We start from the raw sequence: 20,188 nt of genomic DNA, 5'->3' as shown, positions 1-20,188 counted from the left end.
GGAATTCCCCTTGGATGAAGATCCTTCACAGGCATTGCAATAGATGCAATACCACTGGGTCAAAATGCCCTGTCCACTCTCTCATTCCAGGAAATTGACGATTATAAATAATAACCTGGAAAAAAGCTCTATGCAATCTGAAAAAGCTATAATATTGATCAGAAATGTATGCGCCATGTCATCCTGACATTTTGAAATACTGTCACCTACTTTTATATTAACCAACTTGAAAAGGCATTTGAGAAAAAGTGATACGCACCAAAGACAACAGTGGTTTACAAAATAAATTCTTCCTTGACTCTAAATGAACTGTTTACAGTGTTTAATAGTGGAATAAGGAATAAGCCTGTACAGCAGTAACATTTTTAAAAACTCAGAATTTTTTTTTCTAAGCTGCAGAATCATTAATTCTATAGACATAATTTTTTTCAGTGTTACATTCTTATCACAGAGCTTTGTTTGCCCAAATTCAAAAATACCTAAGGGATTCTATGGAATACACACACACACACACACACACACACACACACTTATATATGCCACATAACATTTTTAATTTTCTTCTTCAGTACACAGTTTAAAATGTTTGATACAATCAAATTTCATTTATAGTAGTATTATGACATTTATTAAAAAGATTTATGTGCTGGGATACAGACAATCTTTTATATGTCATTAGCATAGAGGGAAGATATGAAATCAGAGGCATATCACATTTATGGAGAACATTCATATATAAAGGTTTTCATTTCAGGGCTGTCCTTCAGGTGGAGATAGGATTAAGATCAGCAACATGATGTTAGCAGCCTCTCTAAAGACATCATATGTTAACCCTTCATCAGAATAATTTCCGAAGATGGCCAGGTATACACCTAAAATGATTCTGGGAATATCTAGTGAGCATTTTAATTTTCTCTTCTGCAGCCAGCTACCTGGTGGGGGGTCACCAGACTTGAAGATCGATCCAACATTCAAAAACAGCATTTTGGAGAATGCAAGGCTGTGTGATGAGAAAGATACATGGGGAAATCCCTGTTGTATAAGGCAAAGCTCACACCTGAGCCATTATTGTTTATCCACAAAACCTTATTCCCTATTTCAGAATTCATTGTTGGTTGGGTTGTCTACGCTCACACTTAGGGTTATTTTTCTTTAATTAATCAGGTGTAAAGATGTTATTCTAGGCCTTTTCCAAACAGCAGCCACTGACATAAAAATCTTCTGAGAGTTTTCCGAGGAAGAGGTAAGGACTATCTAAAAATGCCACAAGTTGCATACAGAATTAAATGTAAGGACAGACTTTACATGTCTAATCAAAATCTTTCTTTCTTTTCTGCCTTCCAGATGCCATCAATGTGTAACAGTTTTAGTATTTTCATTATGAGCAGCTAAATTGTTCCTTTCTGTTGATCTCCTGGATACGTTTCTGAAAATAGAGCACACTGAAACAAATTTAAATCTCTGACTTCATATTCCTTTGAGGTAAGAACCTGAGTGCATTTCACCAAACACATCAGTCATCCTTGAGAATGTTTCTTTCCAAAATTCCTAACACAAAGGCCACGGCACTGTAAGATCCCAGGTGGTAAAAAAAAAAAAAAAACTGTAGTTTTGAATTTTAAAACATTCACTGCTTTCCCAACCAGAATTGAAAACATTATTTTCACTTAAAGTTCCTTTCAGCTGATAAATTATACAATGAATCCAGCAACTTCTCTTTGCCTTCCTTTCTTATTATCCAGGTTAAATAAGTGTTAAATGGTACTGTTTGTTTCCCAGCATCGGATGTTACATTTCCAATTGTTGCAGTAAATGTTCTTCTTCGGCATTCATTGTTTATTTCCCTGAATGCCATCTAGAGTTGCTTCAGTGACTGAGGCAGCTAATACATTGATTAAATAAATAAATAAAATGACCTCTGAAATATGCTTGCCGTGACCTCAGTATGAAACTTTAAATGAAACTGGAGGCATTGCTAATCCTTACTGTTCACTCACGTATTTGTCCTTCATGCACTGAAATACCAGTTCTCAGGTAGGAATTCATTTCCATTTAGTAAGAACAGCAACATTCAGTAGTTGCCACTTTAATAGTAAAAAGAGAGGGTTGCATTTTTCCCCAATGACCATTTGCCACAAAAATGTATTGGTGATTGCCTGTTGTTGAAATTTGCTTCTACAGGTAGTCCTCGCTTAATGACCACTCATTTAGCAACTCTTCCAAGTTGTAACAGTGCTGAAAAAGTGACTTATGACCAGTGCCCGAAGTTACAACCGTTGCAGTGCCCCCGTAGTCATGTGATTGTGATCTGGGTGCTTGGCAACCAGCTTGCACTTATGATGGTTGCAGCATCCCAGGGTCACGTGATCACCATTTGCAACCTTCCCAGCCGGCTTCCAGCAAGCAAAATCAGTGGGGAACCGCATGATTCACTTAACAACTATGGTGATTCGCTTAACGAGTGCTGCAAAAAAGGTCATAAAATTGGGTCCACTCACTTGATGATTCACTGAATGACCGCATTGCTTAGCAACCTAAATTCCAGTCCCAACTGTGGTTGTTAAGTGAGGACTACATGTATTTGGTTTGATAAGGAAAGAGAGGACAAAAGACTGAGCCCTTTGAGGTAAGCCAGATCAACGAACAGGCAAGCCAAGGATTCAAGAATGTTCTTTGTGGTAGCAAAGTAGAATAACAGAGTCTTGACAGCCAGACCAAAAGCTTCACTGTCCCTTTGTGAGGACAACAAGACTGTTCTGAGTTTCTACTTTCCTGGGGCTGAGCAATCATGTTACTCTCCCATCTCCTTCGCAAGGCCAGAGCTAAATGCCTCTGTGGAAAAAGACAAATCCATCCAATGCTATGTTAAACGGCTGTTCACACGTCAAGAATGATTTGGAAAAACTCTTAAGATTTCCCACAAACAGCAACCCAGCCGCTCTTTGCTATTCATCAAGGCAGTCTTCCTTCAGCTTTTTTCTCTCAGGACCCCTTCCCACTTTTAAAAACTATGGAGGACCCCAAAAGAACATCTGTCTGTATGGGTTATATTTATCAATCTTTACTGTATTGGAAATTAAAATTGATTCATTCGCTGCCATTGCCACTTCTCACGATTGTTTGATGGGATTTTAATATTGTATCATTTTTCAACATAGGCTGGCAAATAATTTTGATTTTGCAGACCCCTGAGAGGGTGTTGGAGGACCCTCAGGGGTCCTAGAGCCACCCTTTAAGAAACACTGCTTTAAAGGAACTGATCTTTATTCAGGCTTCTGCACAAAACAGGAACAAAGTGGAACAGCCTTAAAAGTTACATTAACTTTAATGAACTAATATCTTAAAGCAGACACACCTTTTTTTTTTTCAGGCTCACATGGCAAAAGATAGGCTGTTTTCACAAACAGCCAAAGGGCTCTGCTTCAGCAAGTTCCAAAGCATTTCTTCCAAATTATTTTCAAAGTGTGCACAGCTCTTGTAATTGGAACACAAATCTTCTTGTTGCTTTCACCATTCATAATCATGACCTCAGAAAGCAACAATGTAACACAGAGGAAGTGCAAATAAAAATGTAATAAACAAAATTAGCATACTTCTGCAACAGTACTTGGATATCATAAATATAAACAATGCTATAGAATTTTATTGTAGAATTCAGTGGAGAAAATAAATAGCCTAAAACATATTAAGGTAAGGCACCACTGAAGAGGGATCTTCTAAAAGCCTATTTGAAACCTGGCAAAATCATTCCACTGTACTCAGTTCCTTCAAATTGCAAATGAAATGCTAATCTGAATTTTAACACACTATTTGACTATCTACAACTTTTGTCAGAATGATGTGAAAATTTAATTTGTTGTAAAACAAGGTGTAAACAAGGTTAGTATAAATCCGGACACAAATTTTTAGAAATAGTTGGTTTTGATTAAATCTACCCAGGCTCTTTTCCAAACGATTATAGCTATTAGAAAACTGATTTTAGATATTGGAATGTGTACTTTGAGTGTGTTCTATTTTTAGGAATTAGTTACTCTATGCCATCTGGCAGAGGTCACCAGAAAAGAATAAATTAGTTGCTAATAGCAACAACACTGCAAAACTTCACACTTTGGAGGCATATAATGGAAATCCAAAAATTTAAACAGAAATTTGACTGATGGCTTATGATACTATAGAACTCAGATTGTTCAAGTGAGACAGATTATGTTTGTTTCCAATTCCATGAGATTTTCCAGGTAAAACAATCCAAGAATGTGGCTGAAGAATTAATGAACACTGATATTGCTCTTGGGTCCAGATTGGAAACAGGCTAACAGTTTGTTAACAGTGAAGAGTGATTCTAAAAGTAAATCCATACATCTTGGTGCACAACCATATCCTCTCTGTAAATAGTCTTACAATACTGTGAAGTATACAGGACTATTCGTTCATTGGAACAGTTCGAGGTACATGAGTCTTGCTCCAACTATCAGATTGAAATGTAGGACTCTTACTCTAATTTAAAATTCCGAAGAACAGCATGATGAATGAATAGTGATTTTTTAACTACTTTATACTGCTGAAACCTTAAAATGCTAACCATATAGCAAATCTACCTATTTACTTATATACAAACATACATGCATACTTGCCTGGCTATTTATATGGAAGGAATTAATCTAACTAATTATATGGAAGAAAACGTGTCTTAAACATATATCAAGACTTGCTATGGGTATGATATTTAAGGCAAGTAAATGTCTACATGTATATAAATGCACAATGTTTAAGACGAGATTTGTTCCATAGAGTTTCTTACTAGGAACAATATTTATTTGTTTGTTTATATGATTTATATGCCATTCATCTCACATCAATGACTCAGGATAGCATACAAGGTTAAAGCAATGATTTAGCAATCTAATCCACAATGTCCAAGGTCAAAACAATCATTTTTGTTGTTGTTCAGTCGTTAAGTCGTGTCCGACTCTTTGTGACCCCATGAACCATATTGCGCCAGGCCTTCCTGTCCTTCACTGCCTCCCTGAGTTTGCTCAGTTTTATGCTCATTGCTTCAGTGATGCTATCTAACCATCTCATCCTCTGCCGTCCTCTTCTCCTTTTGCCTTCAATCTTTCCCAGCATCAGGGTCTTCTCCAAAGAGATCTCTCTTCGCATTAGGTGGCCAAAATATCTGAGCTTGAGCTTCATTATCAGTCCTTCCAATGAGCAATCAGGGTTGATTTCCTTTAAGATTGACTGGTTTGACCTCCTAGCAGTCCAGGGGACTCTCAAGAGTCTTCTCCAGCACCACAGTTCAAAGGCATCAATTCTTCGGCGCTCAGCCTTCTTTATGGTCCAGCTCTCACAGCCATACATTACTACTGGAAAAACCATAGCTTTGACTATGCGGATCTTTGTCAGCAAGGTGATGTCTCTGCTTTTTAATATGCTATCTAGGTTTGCCATAGCTTTCCTCCCAAGGAGCAAGCATCTTTTAATTTCATGGCTGCAGTCTCCGTCTGCGGTGATCTTGGAGCCCAAATAAATGAAGTCTGTTACTGCTTCCATTTCTACCCCTTCTATTTGCCAGGAATTGATGGGTCCAGATGCCATGATCTTAGTTTTTTTAATGTTGAGTTTCAAGCCAGCTTTCGCACTCTCCTCTTTCACCCTCATCAAGAGGCTCTTTAGTTCTTCTTCACTTTCTGCCATTAGGGTGGTATCATCTGCATATCTGAGGTTATTGATGTTTCTCCCTGCAATCTTAATTCTGGCTTGTGATTCTTCCAGCTTGGCATTTCTCATGATGTACTCTGCATATAGGTTAAATAAGCAGGGTGACAGTATACAGCCTTGTCGTACTCCTTTCCCTATTTTGAACCAATCAGTTGTTCCATGACCGGTTCTAACTGTTGCTTCTTGGCCCGCATACAGATTTCTCAGGAGACAGGTAAGATGGTCTGGTACCCCCATCTCTTTAAGAATTTGCCACAGTTTGTTGTGATCCACACAATCAAAGGCTTTTGCATAGTCAATGAACCAGAAGTAGATGTTTTTCTGGAACTCTCGTGCTTTCTCCATGATCCAGCAAATGTTGGCAATTTGATCTCTAGTTCCTCTGCCTCTTCAAAACCCAGCTTGTACATCCGGTAGTTCTCGGTTCACGTACTGCTGAAGCCTAGCTTGTAGGATTTTGAGCATAACCTTGCTAGCATGTGAAATGAGTGCAATTGTGCGATAGTTTGAGCATTCTTTGGCATTGCCCTTCTTTGGAATTGGAACGTAAACTGACCTTTTCCAATCCCGTGGCCATTGTTGCGTTTTCCAAACTTGCTGGCATATTGAGTGCAGCACTTTAACACCATCATCTTTTAGTATTTTAAATAACTCAGCTGGAATACTGTCATCTCCACTAGCTTTGTTGTTAGCAATGCTTCCTAAGGCCCACTTGACTTCACTCTCTAGGATGTCTGGCTCAAGGTCAGTGACCACACCAGCGTGGACATCAGGGACATTAAGATCTTTCTTGTATAGTTCTTCTGTGTATTCATGCCACCTCTTCTTAATCTCTTCTACTTCTGTTAGGTCCCTGCCTTTTTTGTCCTTTATCATGCCCGTCTTTGCGCTAAATGTTCCTTTTATATCTCCAATTTTCTTGAAGAGATCTCTAGTCTTCCCCATTCTATTGTTTTCCTCGATTTCTTTGCACTGTTCATTTAAGAAGGCCTTCTTATCTCTCCTTGCTATTCTCTGGAAATCTGCATTCAGTTGCTTATATCTTTCCCTTTCACCCTTGCTTTTCACATTCCTTCTTTCCACAGCTATTTGTAAAGCCTCATCAGACAGCCATTTTGCTTTCTTGCATTTCTTTTTCTTTGGGATGGTTTTAGTTGCTGCCTCCTGTACAATGTTACGGACCTCCGTCCATAGTTCTTCAGGCGCTCTGTCTACCAAATCTAATCCTCTAAATCTATTCATCGCTTTCACTGTGTACTCACAAGGAATACAATCTAAGTCATACCTGAATGGTCTAGAGGTTTTCCCTACATTCTTCAATTTAAGCCTAAATTTTGCAGTAAGAAGCTCATGATCTGAGCCACAGTCAGCTCCTGGTCTTGTTTTTGCTGTCTGTATAGAGCTTCTCCATCTTTAGCTGCAAAGTATATAATCAATCTGGTTTCGGTATTGACCATCTGGTGATGTCCATTTGTAGAGTTGTCTCTTGTGTTGTTGGAAAAGAGTGTTTGCTATGACCAGCTTGTTCTCTTGACAGAACTCTATTAGCCTTTGCCCTGCTTCATTTTGTACTCCGAGGCCAAACTTGCCTGTTATTCCAATTACTCTTTGACTTCCTACTTTAGCATTCCAATCCCCTATGATGAAAAGGACATCTTTTTTTGGTGCTAGTTCTAGAAGGTGTTGTAGGTCTTCATAGAACCGGTCAACTTCAGCTTCTTCGGCATCAGCGGTTGGGGCATAGACTTGGATTACTGTGATGTTGAATGGTTTGTCTTGGATTTGCACTGAGATCATTCTGTCATTTTTGAGGTTGTACCCCATTACTGCCTTTCCCACTCTCTTATTGACTATGAGTGCTACTCCGTTTCTTCTAAGGGTTTCTTGGCCACAGTAGTAGATATAATGGTCACCTGAATTAAATTCACCCATTCCCATCCATTTCAATTCGCTGATTCCCAAGATGTCGATGTTCAATCTTGTCATCTCATGTTTGACCACATCCAGCTTGCCTTGGTTCATAGATCTTACATTCCAGGTACCTATACAATATTGTTCTTTACAGCATCGGACCTTCTTTTTGCTTCCAGATACATCCACAGCTGAACGTCCTTTCGGCTTTGGCCCAGCTGCTTCACTCTTTCTGGAGCTACTTGGAATTGCCCTCCACTCTTCCCCACTAGCATATTGGACACCTTCCGACCTGAGGGGCTCATCTTCCGGCATCATATCTTTTAGCCTTCTGACATTGTCCATGGGGTTTTCTTGGCAAGGATACTGGAGTGGGTTGCCATTTCCTTCTCCAGTGGACCACATTTTGTCAGAACTCTCTGTCATGACCTGTCCGTTTTGGGTGGCCCTGCACGGTATAGCTCATGGCTTCACTGAGTTACACAAGCCCCTTCACCACAACAAGGCAGTGATCCATGAAGGGGCAAAACAATCATACTAACTAATAAAAAGCAATATTAACCAGCAGAGTTTGCCTTATCTCCCAACCTGAATGCATCACAAACTTTGCACCAAAGACTGAAACATTGATTGATTGATTGATTGACTGACTGACTGACTGATTGATTGATCATTGTTGAATACTAGCATATTTTCTAATGACTCCTGGCAGTTAACCCAAGAAAGTCAATATAAAACATGGTAGTCAATATGAAAAAATTAAATTAATGTAATTTAATTAAAATGTCCATCTTAATAAGTAATAATCAGAAAAAACTGATTTCATAAAAATAAAAATAGTGAAGCATCAGAACAACACACACCATCAAAAACTCTCCATAAGAGCTTTGATACCTAGCATCCAAAAAGTAATTAATAGTGGGACAAATCTGATTTCCAAGGAAAGGCTACAATACCATGGCCATAATGGAAAGGTAACACTGTCTGGCCTGCAACACACACCCCACCTAACCTCTCTGAAGTGGGGAATCACCAAGAATATCTCCAAAAATGAATATATTGGATGGGACAATTCCAGCTGAGAAAGTGATTCTAAAAATATTTTGGTGCCAAGCCATATGGCAGTCTAATTTTACATACTCCAGGTTTATATAATGCCTCACACTAGGTAGAATTAATCAGCAGTTTGGCTAAAGGTAGGTATTATTTTTGGATCAAGGACTCTATTTCCTTATGACAAGGTACATTGGGGAAACTAGCAGGGTCAAAATTGGGCATGCCTTCTCTTCCTTAGCCATCTTCTATTCAGTCTCTCATTCATTCATTCTCTCTTACACATAGTCTCCCATTACTCTTCATCCATCATCCTTCATTATTAATCATATTTCCACCTACATCCATTCACCCAAACGCATGTTAAAACACCCATTGTAACACCCTCCTGCAAAGCTACCCAGCTAACTCACTCTGTATGCTATCACCTCCCTTGCACACCTGCCAGTCAGCTAGCCAACCAGGTTGCTCCACCCTGTAATCTGTGTATTTGCCCTCAGGCTATCAGCCACTCTGCTTTTTCTGTCTTTTTAGAAGCATGTCTTCCACCAATCAAAAGTGTCAAATGGCCACAACATCCTCATAGTGACAGATAGAGAGTGAGTACCTGCATGGCTGTTGGCATATACCTAGTACACAAGAGGATGCATCCATGCACTGATGTTGAACAACTTGGGAATGGTATAATGTAGATCTCAGCGCAGATATCAGCAATCCTCATGGTACTCCCCATGGCAATTTGGGTGATTAATCAGCCCAGTAGGAAAGAGATTTGATGGAAGATTAGGCCATTTGGCTATTTCAGGACAGCATTAGCAGCACTTTAGACAATGGCAACAATTTACAATCAAGGCAGAAAGAGACAGTTGGATATATAAGACACAGAGGGTTGCTCATTGTTCCCATGGGGTGATTTGGAGAATAGAGTGTTTTTTAATTAGCTTCTTGTTCAAAATCACAAGGCAACATAGGGACACTTCCTTGTACAATGAAACCTTGATTTAACAGACCAGATGTGGGAAAGAGATATCTGTTATTCATGACTGTCCATGAAATCAGAAGATATGTCATCTATCTGCATTTTTTACATTATTTGTGTAAAGTTGTCATCTCACAGATTGATGACATGGTTTGCAGTATTTACTTAATGATTTCATTACACAAATGATGTAAAGTGGTGTGAATACAATGGGAATTTCATTTGCTGCATCTGACATCTGTTGTGTTGAAGTCCACTAAATCAAGATTTCATTGTAATTCTGTTTTACAAAGCTGAAATCCAGTGTAAAGGAAATGAAAGTGCCACCATGCTGTCTAGAATCTAAGAATGTCCTTGTATCCCTTGAATAACAAGTGAACTTTTATAGAATCCACTGCAATTAATTGAAGGGATGATGTATCCAGTACATATATACCACCCGTATAATAAGCCTCTTCCCTGAGGCTGCAAAAGATCGTTCAAAATGAACTGAACTTCATCACAGAATGAATTTGAGTCAGTAGGGTGAAACCAGTGCAAAGAAAGTCAAGTGCTACTTTAGGCTGCATCTATGAATGTATAGCTATGAAGTCACAAAAAGTAACATCTCCACTATGTTCAGTGCTGGTCAGAGCCACCTCAAATACTGTTTCTATTTCTAGAGGCCACAGTTTAAGAAGTATTCAGGCATAGCAGAGCAGATTCAGGAAATGACAATGAGAGTGAAGGGCCTTGAAGAAACTAAGTATGTTGAGTTTTGAGAAGAAAAGACCAGGGAAAATGGTATTAGTCTGGATACATGTGCAGAAGTAAATAACACTGAGTTTGCCCTTTGATATATTTTGGGCAAGTGTGCTTGAGCTATTGATACCATTTTGGGTCAAATCTCAGCTGGGGATTGTTGTACGTAAGAGGAGGAGGAGGAGGAGGAGGAGGAGGAGGAGGAAAGAAACTTGATCACGTTCCAATTTATCAACCTGATCAGGATAGCCAAGGAAAATTAAAACAGCTTCCTAAGAAATGATACATAGCCATTGTACCTTGATGGTTTGGGTTTCCATCTTTTTTCCAAAACCAGGTTCCTACTACATCAAATAAGGACACATTAGAAAAACCCACAGAATTTCAAAAGAATAAACATCTGTACTTAATTTGCTCATATCATTAAACTACTCTATTTTTAGTTGTTTCCCTGGAATACTGTGGATCCTAATGAGCAATAACAGATGCAAAATAGTTCTCATTAAAAATAAACAAACCAAGCGTTCCTTAAAAAGCCTCCTTTCTATTTTTAAAGCCTCACTTTCTCCGGTTCAGTATTTTTTGTACATTTAAACATTATAGTAGAGCTGACTCTTTGACCATCTCATATCTTCTGAAGCTATTGGTTCTCCACACATATTTATGCACCCGCCTGTGTGCATGCGCGCGCACACACACACAGGTGGAAGACTGTTCTTGTAACGTGTTAAATTTTGAAAATTTTCTGATTTTGTTTTCTTCTTGGTGTCTTGGGCTAGCTGATTATGACATAGTAACATCTGGCATGGGGTGCAAAAAAGGGCTACCAACCCTGGGGGTGGCTAGCGCCTTGAAGATGCTCCCATATTTAACATCTTACTGACCATCAACATCTTGGAAGATATTATTTGTGTATGTGTTTGGTTTTATTCTATTTTTACTGTATTTTATATTGTTGTATTGTATATTTATTGCTGTTTTATTGTGAACCACCCAGAGTCACTTTTTGTGAGATGGGCGGTATCTAAATTTGAAATATAAATAGATAGATAAAAAAAATAACCCAGCACACCTCCATCAAAGAAGGAAAACACAAGATACAAGATGGGGCGTGTGTCTCTCTCCTATAAAAAAGTGGCATTTCTCAATATTAATGTCATGAAGCAGGAGGAAATATAAAACTTTAAAAAATAGATGCTCTTGAAAGTTGAGGGGTTTTTTTTTCCTTGGCAGGGAGGCAGCAATGGCAACCTCCTGACTGATGGTTGAAAAGCATTCTCTCTGTGAGAGAGCAAGACAAAATCAAAGCAGTAGCTATGATTTAGAACAGCAAGCAGTGCCACCCAGTGTTTAAAGGCATTCTTAATTTTCAGCCCAAGTCGCACTTTTTATCATATTACAGAGACAGAAAAAAATCTTACATCTGTTGATAGGGGAAGACGTAGTTCTTCAAAAGCTATAGTGGAAATGCAACCATTTAAAAAAATTAACTACAGCTAGGTGAACTAAATTCTGCTGTGAAGGAGAAAAATCTAACATGGGAGAATATAGCTATATAACTGCAAACTGTCTGTAGCTCCAATAGTGCCTAAAAAGGAAAAATAAGTCAGGAACCAGGTAGTATGTTTCCAAACAAATGACCAAGGGAAAGGAGAGCGACCTAGAATCAAAGCTTGACTTAGACATTATTTCACAAACTATTCAAGAATTGTATCTCCAGGCACCTAAGGGTATATTTTGCAGCTGCCCTCCCTATTACATATAAAACAGTAAAGCAGCTGATGATAGATGCAAAAGTTTCACTTCTTCATAACTTCATAATAGCTTAGTAACAACACTATGCTTCAAACTGTCCATATCACAGACCCAATAAATGGCAGGGGTCTACATTTGTTTTTACCTTGCCAAGAGGCACCAGAGACATGATAGTGATGTCACCACACAGCCAGACTGGGATTTCTGGCCCTTTTCCATGAGAAGAGGGTAGGATTACTAGAACAACTACAATAATCCTTTCAGCCTCTTCATGAAAAATAGCATAACCATTATTGGGAGGATTTCCAGTAAAATTAGGCAGCCAAAAGCCAGCTGGGTGACCTTGGGCCAGTCACTCTCTCTCAGTCCTAGGAAGCAGGCAAAGGCAAACCGCTTCTGAAATCTTGCCGAGAAAACTGCAGGGACTTGTCCAAGCAGTTGCCAGGAGTCAACACTGGCTCAAAAACACCCCCCAAAAAATAAAAGTCTCGTTGGGCTCCAGGAGTTAAAAAGAAGGGACTGCAATAACATATAACCCATAGGTTGCCCATCGATTAGACTCTCCAGTTCTGCCTTGTTGCTTAGCAGGTCAAACCACATTCTACCACTTCTGTTCCAACTCCTGTGCAGGTACAAGAATATTATGAGGTACTAATGAGTGATTTGGGGGAAGGAGAAATAAAATGGATGATTTTTTTTCTTCCTTCTCATCACAAGCTCCCAATACCAGCCTGGCATCTTTCTGACCAAAAAGATATCTCAGGACCAAAATAGCTTCCAGTGTGATTACTAGCAATCAGAATGTTAACATTTCCTGTTTAATTACTATGTTCCTATGAAGGGTTGGTGGGATTGATCAGAGTTCCAAGTGATCTTTTAAAAAACCGAGTATAATTTATCATGGAGCTGAGATCTATGTTATAATTGGTTTTCAACCTCACAGAAATGGAAGGTTTAAAATAGAATGAAAAGTTACTGAAAATCAATGAAAAAAAATCAAATGAAAAGATATCGAGATTGATGTAGGCCTGTAGATGTACTTAACAGAAGTGTGCTGATTCTTATTCCAATTTTCAGCTTGGTATTTCTGAAGTATATTAACTGACAAAAACAATTCTGCTCCTATTTCCCTTGAATAAAATGATTATGCTTACCTCAAACACGATCAGAACATAAACACCTGCTAAAATGACTGATGCTATTGTGACTTGAGCCTCTACATTTGCATGAAGATATTGATGTGTCACAGAAAGGGGAATGATTTCTGATTCCTGAAGAAATGCTTGGATACTTATGGAAGTTTCTTTTCTGTTGAAAGAGATTTCAAAATTCTATTTGGTAGACTGAAATAGAAATGATTACAGGTTCATACTGCTAGAAGTTTTAAGCATTACTAATTGTTAAAATTAAGCTATTTATCTTGCTGCTATTACTCTGTGTTTCAAAATAGTCAATGTGATGATTTAGAATGTTTTAAAACATTGAGATCTTCTTAGGTCATTTTCACAACTAGCACTAAAATGGAACTTCTGAAAAGAGATTTAGAACAAGGATATACAGGTTGTTCTCATTTAGCGACTGCCTCAGGTACTGACCATTCACAATTACAAGGGTGATGAAAAAGTAACTTTGTGACCAATGCCCATATTTAGGACAACAAAAGCCTTCAGTGTGAAACTGATTAAGGTCTGCTCAATTTCAGGCAGCAGCACAGCAGCCAGAGGGTTCTAATTAACTAATTAAGGTGGCAGAGCTTAGCTTGTTTCTTAAGGTTAGCACTTTTTAGGGAAGTGCTGTGCTGTGGAGAAAAGCAGCTTGGGAAGAGATGGCCTGTGAGGGGGGAAAAAGGGAGGGAAAAAACAGGTCAGGCACAGGGCACTGTAGGAGAGAACTTTATCTGAATAAATGGCAGCAACCAGCAATCATTGCAGCATCTCTCTCTCTCTCTCTCTCTCTCTCTCTCTGTCATGTGGTTCGCTTAGCAATCACATCATTTAGTGACCATTTCACTGGAACCAATCATAGTCACTAAACGAGGATTACCTGTATACAAATGAACATCAGTGTAAACATTCATGAAGATGGGTTCGCTTTCTTTTATTATGCCACCTGAAGAATTAAATATAGTTGGGTAAGGAGGAAGAAAGGATGTGTCTTGGCAGCCTTCTTTTTCCCAGAAAAAGAGAAAAGAAGGGATCCATGAGACAGAATCTTGCTAGGGCCACATCACCCTGGGCACAGAGAGAACTGCTCCTGTCTGTGCTCCTGCACTCTGAAGATGCCAGTCACAGGTGCTGGCGAAACGTTAGGAAACAAAACTTCCAGAACACGGCCACACAGCCCGGAAGACCCACACCAGCCATAGAATCTTGCTAGATTCAACTCAAAGAATTGGAGGGGAGCATTATGGCAGCACATAAAGTGGTCCCACCTACCCACACACCATGGTAATGCATATTCCAATTACAGCAACTGTATAAATAATGTTTTCAATGGATTTCATTGGATTCATGAACCAACCTGTTCATTGTCTCAAAGATTCTAGTCATAATAACTTGCTCATTTTTCTTCAGATTTAATGGAAGAGTCCAATTATATAAGATCTGCAGAGAGAGAGAGAGAGAGAGAGAGAGAAGGAGATGATTAAGAATTTTAATAAGTTTGATTCCCATTCCACCTCCTCACCAAATTCCAGTTGCTAATTTGATAGAAAAGACTCCAAGTATGTTGGTATATAGAGATCTTAAAAACCAGTAATATATACAGTAAACTGGGTGAGAGTCATTCCTTGATTAAGCTGATAGCTCAGCATGATTAGTTGATCAATGGGAAGTAACAGGAATTATATCCTAATGGGTGTGAACCCATTAGGGATAAAAGATCTGTGTGTCAGGGGGTCAAATTAGAAAAGTGCACATTAAACCCATGGTTTTCTGTTTGTTTTAAAGTGTGAGGGGAAGGGGGTGTCTTTTGTAGCCAAAGGACTTTATAGAGAGAGGAGCAAATGCCTTTTTTTAACCTTGCCATGTTCAACAGTTTTAAATCATCTGCCTAGCTTCCAACTGGAAGTGAATTGTTTTGGAGAAAAATGACTTAAAGCAGCTACATTTCATCCTTCTTCTCTGCTCTTTTTGTACTGGAGGGAAGGGAAAGAATAGATCACGTCCCTCCACCTCTCCTGACTATATGGGCAAAAGATATGCATGTATTTAATAAACATTCATATAATGAATGTTGCCCGGAGACAGAAGATGGCAGTTTGAAACAAAGGAACTGGTATATTGTGGAAAACAGAGAAAGGGAGAAGCACAATTTCTAATTGAAGTTGGCTGTAATTATACTGTATTATATACCTGGAAGCTCCCCAGATTTCTTACTGAGAGATTGCCTGCCTTATAACTATGCCTGCTGATCTCCTTTCTTGCTTGTATATGTAAACAAAGCAATTAACCTTATAAAGCCAAGCATTTAGCACTATGTCTTCAACATTCATTCACCCAGACCTGCTCTAACATCTGTACTTGTTTAATGGCTGAATGAAAAAGATCCCATATACGCCAGCTCAAGTTTTAATGTGAAAAATAGAAGAGATGTAAGTCAAATTATCAAATCCTTTTAAACTGCAGGCCTCTGCTCATATACCTGGTAACCCAGTTGGACTTATTTCCTAGTAGTAATGTGCAAGATTAAATGGCACATAAATATCAACATTCTTGGTGCATTTGCCTTGTTAATGTAATTTTTCATGTTGATATCTGCTTTGGGCTCTAGAACTTTGTGCACACTTTCCTTGGAGATCTATAGGACTTCTAATCCTTTCCACATTGCCTGATAAGAGGACTATGAGCAGATCTGTAAGAGGGAGAAGCAGATTCAAATGTTTAAAGTCTTACTTGCTGTTGACGTTTCCTTTTGGGGCTGGAGTCTTCTATTTGTCCAATTTGAACTACAATATAGTCTTTTGGTTGTCGCTCAGCTACAAAGGGTCCTCCCAGTTCTATCTTTAGAAGGACGGAATCACTAAAACTGCTAAAGTTCACAGCTGATAGAAAGACAGTTAAGGACTCCACATTTTTCAAAGAGATGAAAGGCCTATGGTCTTTTAAATTATGTGATTTGTGATGCCACCATAAAAAAACTAATAATAATATCATCCCCCTTTCTCATTATACTGTGATTTGATTCTTTACCATTCCTGTAATTTTTGAATAGCTAATTAATTCAAACCAGCCAATTCTTATTTCAGAGACTTAAGAACATGTCTCTGTGAATAGCGTTCTGCCTGAAATCTTATTAACTCATCCCTGATGAATGGAAATAACTATTTATATAAAGGAAAAAGAAAGAAGAATATTTCCCAGGAGAAAATGTGATTTGCCTTTCTTCTTCCTGACTGGTACTTATAAGAGATTGGAATATCCAGATTCCCTTGAAATCATGAAATCACTGGAGGGAGAGCCTTAGCTTAGAAACAGTATCACAAAGACCTGACTGCCTTCATGTGTTGCAGGCAGAGAAAAGGGTAATATGATATATATCAAAACATATTCTACCTCTAAATCCCATTTTTCCTGCCCTGTGCACTCATGGGTTACTTTGGAGGACACATTAGGTTCATATTCATGGCCTAAAAGTGGTAATGATGACAGTCTCCCCTTGGGACAAGCACACACAGAACCAGATGTTATCATGATCGGTATTCCTTGACAATGCTGGTTTCTTCATCATTCTTCACTGTGTCTTCTTGGCACACATAATACCTGTGTTACTTCACAAAGTTCCCAGTTGGTTTGAAAACAACATATTGAATACGTCTGGGCATTGACATGGCAACTGTCCATACTATGTTCAGATTCATATGCAACCTGGCACAATACATCAGAAGGTCATCCAGCAAAAGGTGGCATCAAAAAATGATGAAGATGTATACAGTGGCCCTCAGTCACAATTCATATAGATACACAGTAGATAGATGATATACAGAGATAGAGATAGAGATAGAGATAGAGATAGAGATAGAGATAGAGATAGAGATAGAGATAGAGATAGAGATAGAGATAGAGATAGAGATAGAGATAGAGATAGAGATAGAGATAATCTCAGAAACCAGGGTTGGTTTTTGAAGATCTACTGTAGATGTCCTATGACTGCATTTAAAACAAAAATCCTCACAGTATTGTTATACTGTATATGATTTCCAAATGGACAGTCATTACATTACCTTCAACTGTCTACAGTACTTGTGTTTTTAATCTGACAAATGTTATTGCTACACAAATATATTAAGAATGTTATACATTTATTTTAATAATTGTCTGCAACTTTTAAAATATTGAAGTTTTGAATGACCGCTACAATTTCCAGGTTGACTTGTATACAGTGTGCTTCAGAGCCTGACTCTTTGAATTGTGGTTCAAAAGGTTTGCTGACCTATATTAATTAACCTAACAGCCCAAAACACTTTGACAGCCTGTAGCCAATTTTAGGAGTGTAGCCATAATTTATATCCACAAGAAGCTTCAGGTGCACATAATTACAACTGCTTCGTTTCTCACAATATGACTAAAATATACCCTGTAATTACACAAATAGCATATTCAGGGGCCATTATCCAAAAAAAAATCCTTCAAAATTATAGGAAGAAAAAATGGAATTCATTTCACAGTATATTAATATAAAACAAAGTGACCAGCGCTTTGGTTTGATACCTTAAATCACACCAAAAATGTGTCATCATTTGAAACACTGAACCAGAATGCTTATGGCTGTGTGTCAGTTCAACAAGAACTGCAATATGACCTACTACACAGAGCAACAGGCTCTTTTAGCTAGAGTCTTAGCAGTTGAACTTAATATTCAAGATGTTGCTTTTAACTGAATAAAATGGACCTAGATTATTCATTCCCTGGGGCATCCACAGGGGGCCATCTTGACTTTTTGACACATGTACTCCTGAGGACGCCTGTACTCATTCCCTGTTTATTTTTGGTATTTGATCTTCTTACTTTCCTGACCTGTTTCTCTTTGCTCAACTACCACAGTGTCATTATGGATTATTTCCTCAATAATGTCTCTTTCTCATTCTCTAACCATTTTCTTCCCACTTCAGTTATTTCAGCTGAGGAGGGGGGGAAATTCCCCAATTCACTCTCTTGTGCATTTCTTTTTATTGTTGTCTTCAACTTCTCAAAAATCCTCATAATGTTAATGTGTGTAGCTATTTCATTTATCTATTTCAGGTATTCATTTTATTTGGGGTCCATTTTTATAAAGTCAAAATTACCCAATGTCCAGAATTTCTTCATTAAACGAGACAAAAATATAGATGGCAAAGGTTTGTCCATTGAAACAAAGGGCTTTCAGTGATGGTCTCACAAAAGTCTGAGTAGAAATTCCTTTTTGTTCAAACTAGTTTGCGGCCTTGAATTAGGGTTGCTACCTCAGCTTTCATATACAGACAGATACAGTTGAACGTGGCCCCTTCCAGTCTTGGCCAAGCTGAACTTATTCAACCTGACAGGTGCAGAGAGGTGAGAAATCCACTTGGTTCTGTTTTGACAAGACATCAATATTCTCAACATTCTTTACAGAAGGTATGGGAAGTACTTCAGATTCAAAATCATTAGATGTAGGAGCAAGAAAAATTGATACATTTCTCTGTCAAAATCACTTCCATGCTGTTGCCCAGAAAACTGTATAAACATGTCCATTAAGTCACCAGAAGATGAGCTTGACTCAAAGGAGACTTTACTTTTATCATCTATCATCTATTATTTATTTATCTTGCTTATCTGTGTGTCTTTAGCCATTAGCCACATTTCAAGAGACTTTTCCACCCATTCATAGCAACTCAAGAACTAATTTCCAAGGAAGCATCTTGTGCAGGTAATCTGAATCACCAAGTTAGCAATACAAGAAATCTCCTTTACGATCATCCTACCAGTTTGTCTTTTTGTTTGTTTTGGTTACTTGTTTATTTTATAATTCATAGCAGATAATACACCTTTTTTGTACTCTAGTGTTTTATTATTTCATACGATTTTATTGCCCTTCTGTTTTACCTTCTGTTTTGGTGTTTTGCTATTTTGTTACTCTGTTTTTTGCATTTCTCTAGAGGAACCTGAATGCTTAGGGAAACAGGATGAGGCAGTCAGGATAATAAGCTATGAGTCCATTTTCTTTCATGTTGAAAGTGGGAGACAAACGCAAGAAATCCAATCACAACAACTTCAGCAAGTTCTTAAAATGTCAGCAAAAATTGTTGCAGGATGAGTTTAGGACCACAGTATGCTAATAGCCATAAAAGATACCTAAAAACAGGCAATCTGGTAGCCCCCAAGGAAATGGCACGTAAGATGAAAAACCTTTGAATGTATAAAAAAAATTACTGCATTAGAATGAAAGTACAAAGGTCTGTAGTCATCCAAGGTGGAGTTAGGAGAAAAATTTTAACCAATGGGAGGAGCATGGACACTGTTATAGATCAGCAGCATCCCATTTATTCCCAATTCCAATTTGGATGCCATGGCCCAGGATTGGCTAGTTACAGTACAAATGGTGATTTTAATTTATGACCAACTTTTACCTGGCTATCAGTACTAAAACAGATGAAATTAAAAGTATGTCTAAACTATAGATCCAGCACCAAGGCTATATAATGGCAAATGCAGAGACAGAGGGAGTTCTTATAGGAATGAAGTGTAAAAAAAAAATCTGTAAAGTAGAAAGTGGAAGGTGGAAGTAGAAACAGAGTGGATAGAGAAACATAGAGAACAACAGTACACTATCAAACCCTTGCCAAAGCCAACCAGCACCTTCTCTAAGAATACAAACACACATACCATGGAAATGCAACTCCCTTCTCCCTGAATGTGTGATGTTACAAACAGCATCAATCAGCACAGGTAAGTGGCATAATCATTAGGCTTTAAGTCAACATTTGTTCTGTCAAGTCTATATAAACAACTTGCATTTGGCTACCCAGTCAAAATATGTGAGGGAGAATTTTCTAAGACTGAAGCAACCCACAAC

General features: G+C 38.3%; 1 protein-coding gene across 1 annotated transcript in view; it reads right to left on the bottom strand.

The window, feature by feature from the left end:
- OCA2 (OCA2 melanosomal transmembrane protein) overlaps positions 1–20,188 on the bottom strand; it is a 155,863-nt gene that overhangs the window by 104,847 nt on the left and 30,828 nt on the right. Inside the window, exons 7-9 of the mRNA XM_088144465.1 lie at positions 16,051–16,199; positions 14,678–14,760; positions 13,312–13,465 (exon numbers count right to left, since the gene is read on the bottom strand). Coding sequence (XP_088000591.1) covers positions 13,312–13,465; positions 14,678–14,760; positions 16,051–16,199 — 386 coding nt within the window. The remainder of the gene's footprint in view (positions 1–13,311; positions 13,466–14,677; positions 14,761–16,050; positions 16,200–20,188) is intronic.

This window comes from Python bivittatus, unplaced genomic scaffold (assembly GCF_059951505.1).
Source record: "Python bivittatus isolate LINGU-HERP-01145 unplaced genomic scaffold, Pbiv_v1 ctg000350_np1212, whole genome shotgun sequence".
NCBI lineage: Eukaryota > Metazoa > Chordata > Lepidosauria > Squamata > Pythonidae > Python > Python bivittatus.
This window is presented reverse-complemented; position numbering and strand designations above follow the sequence as displayed.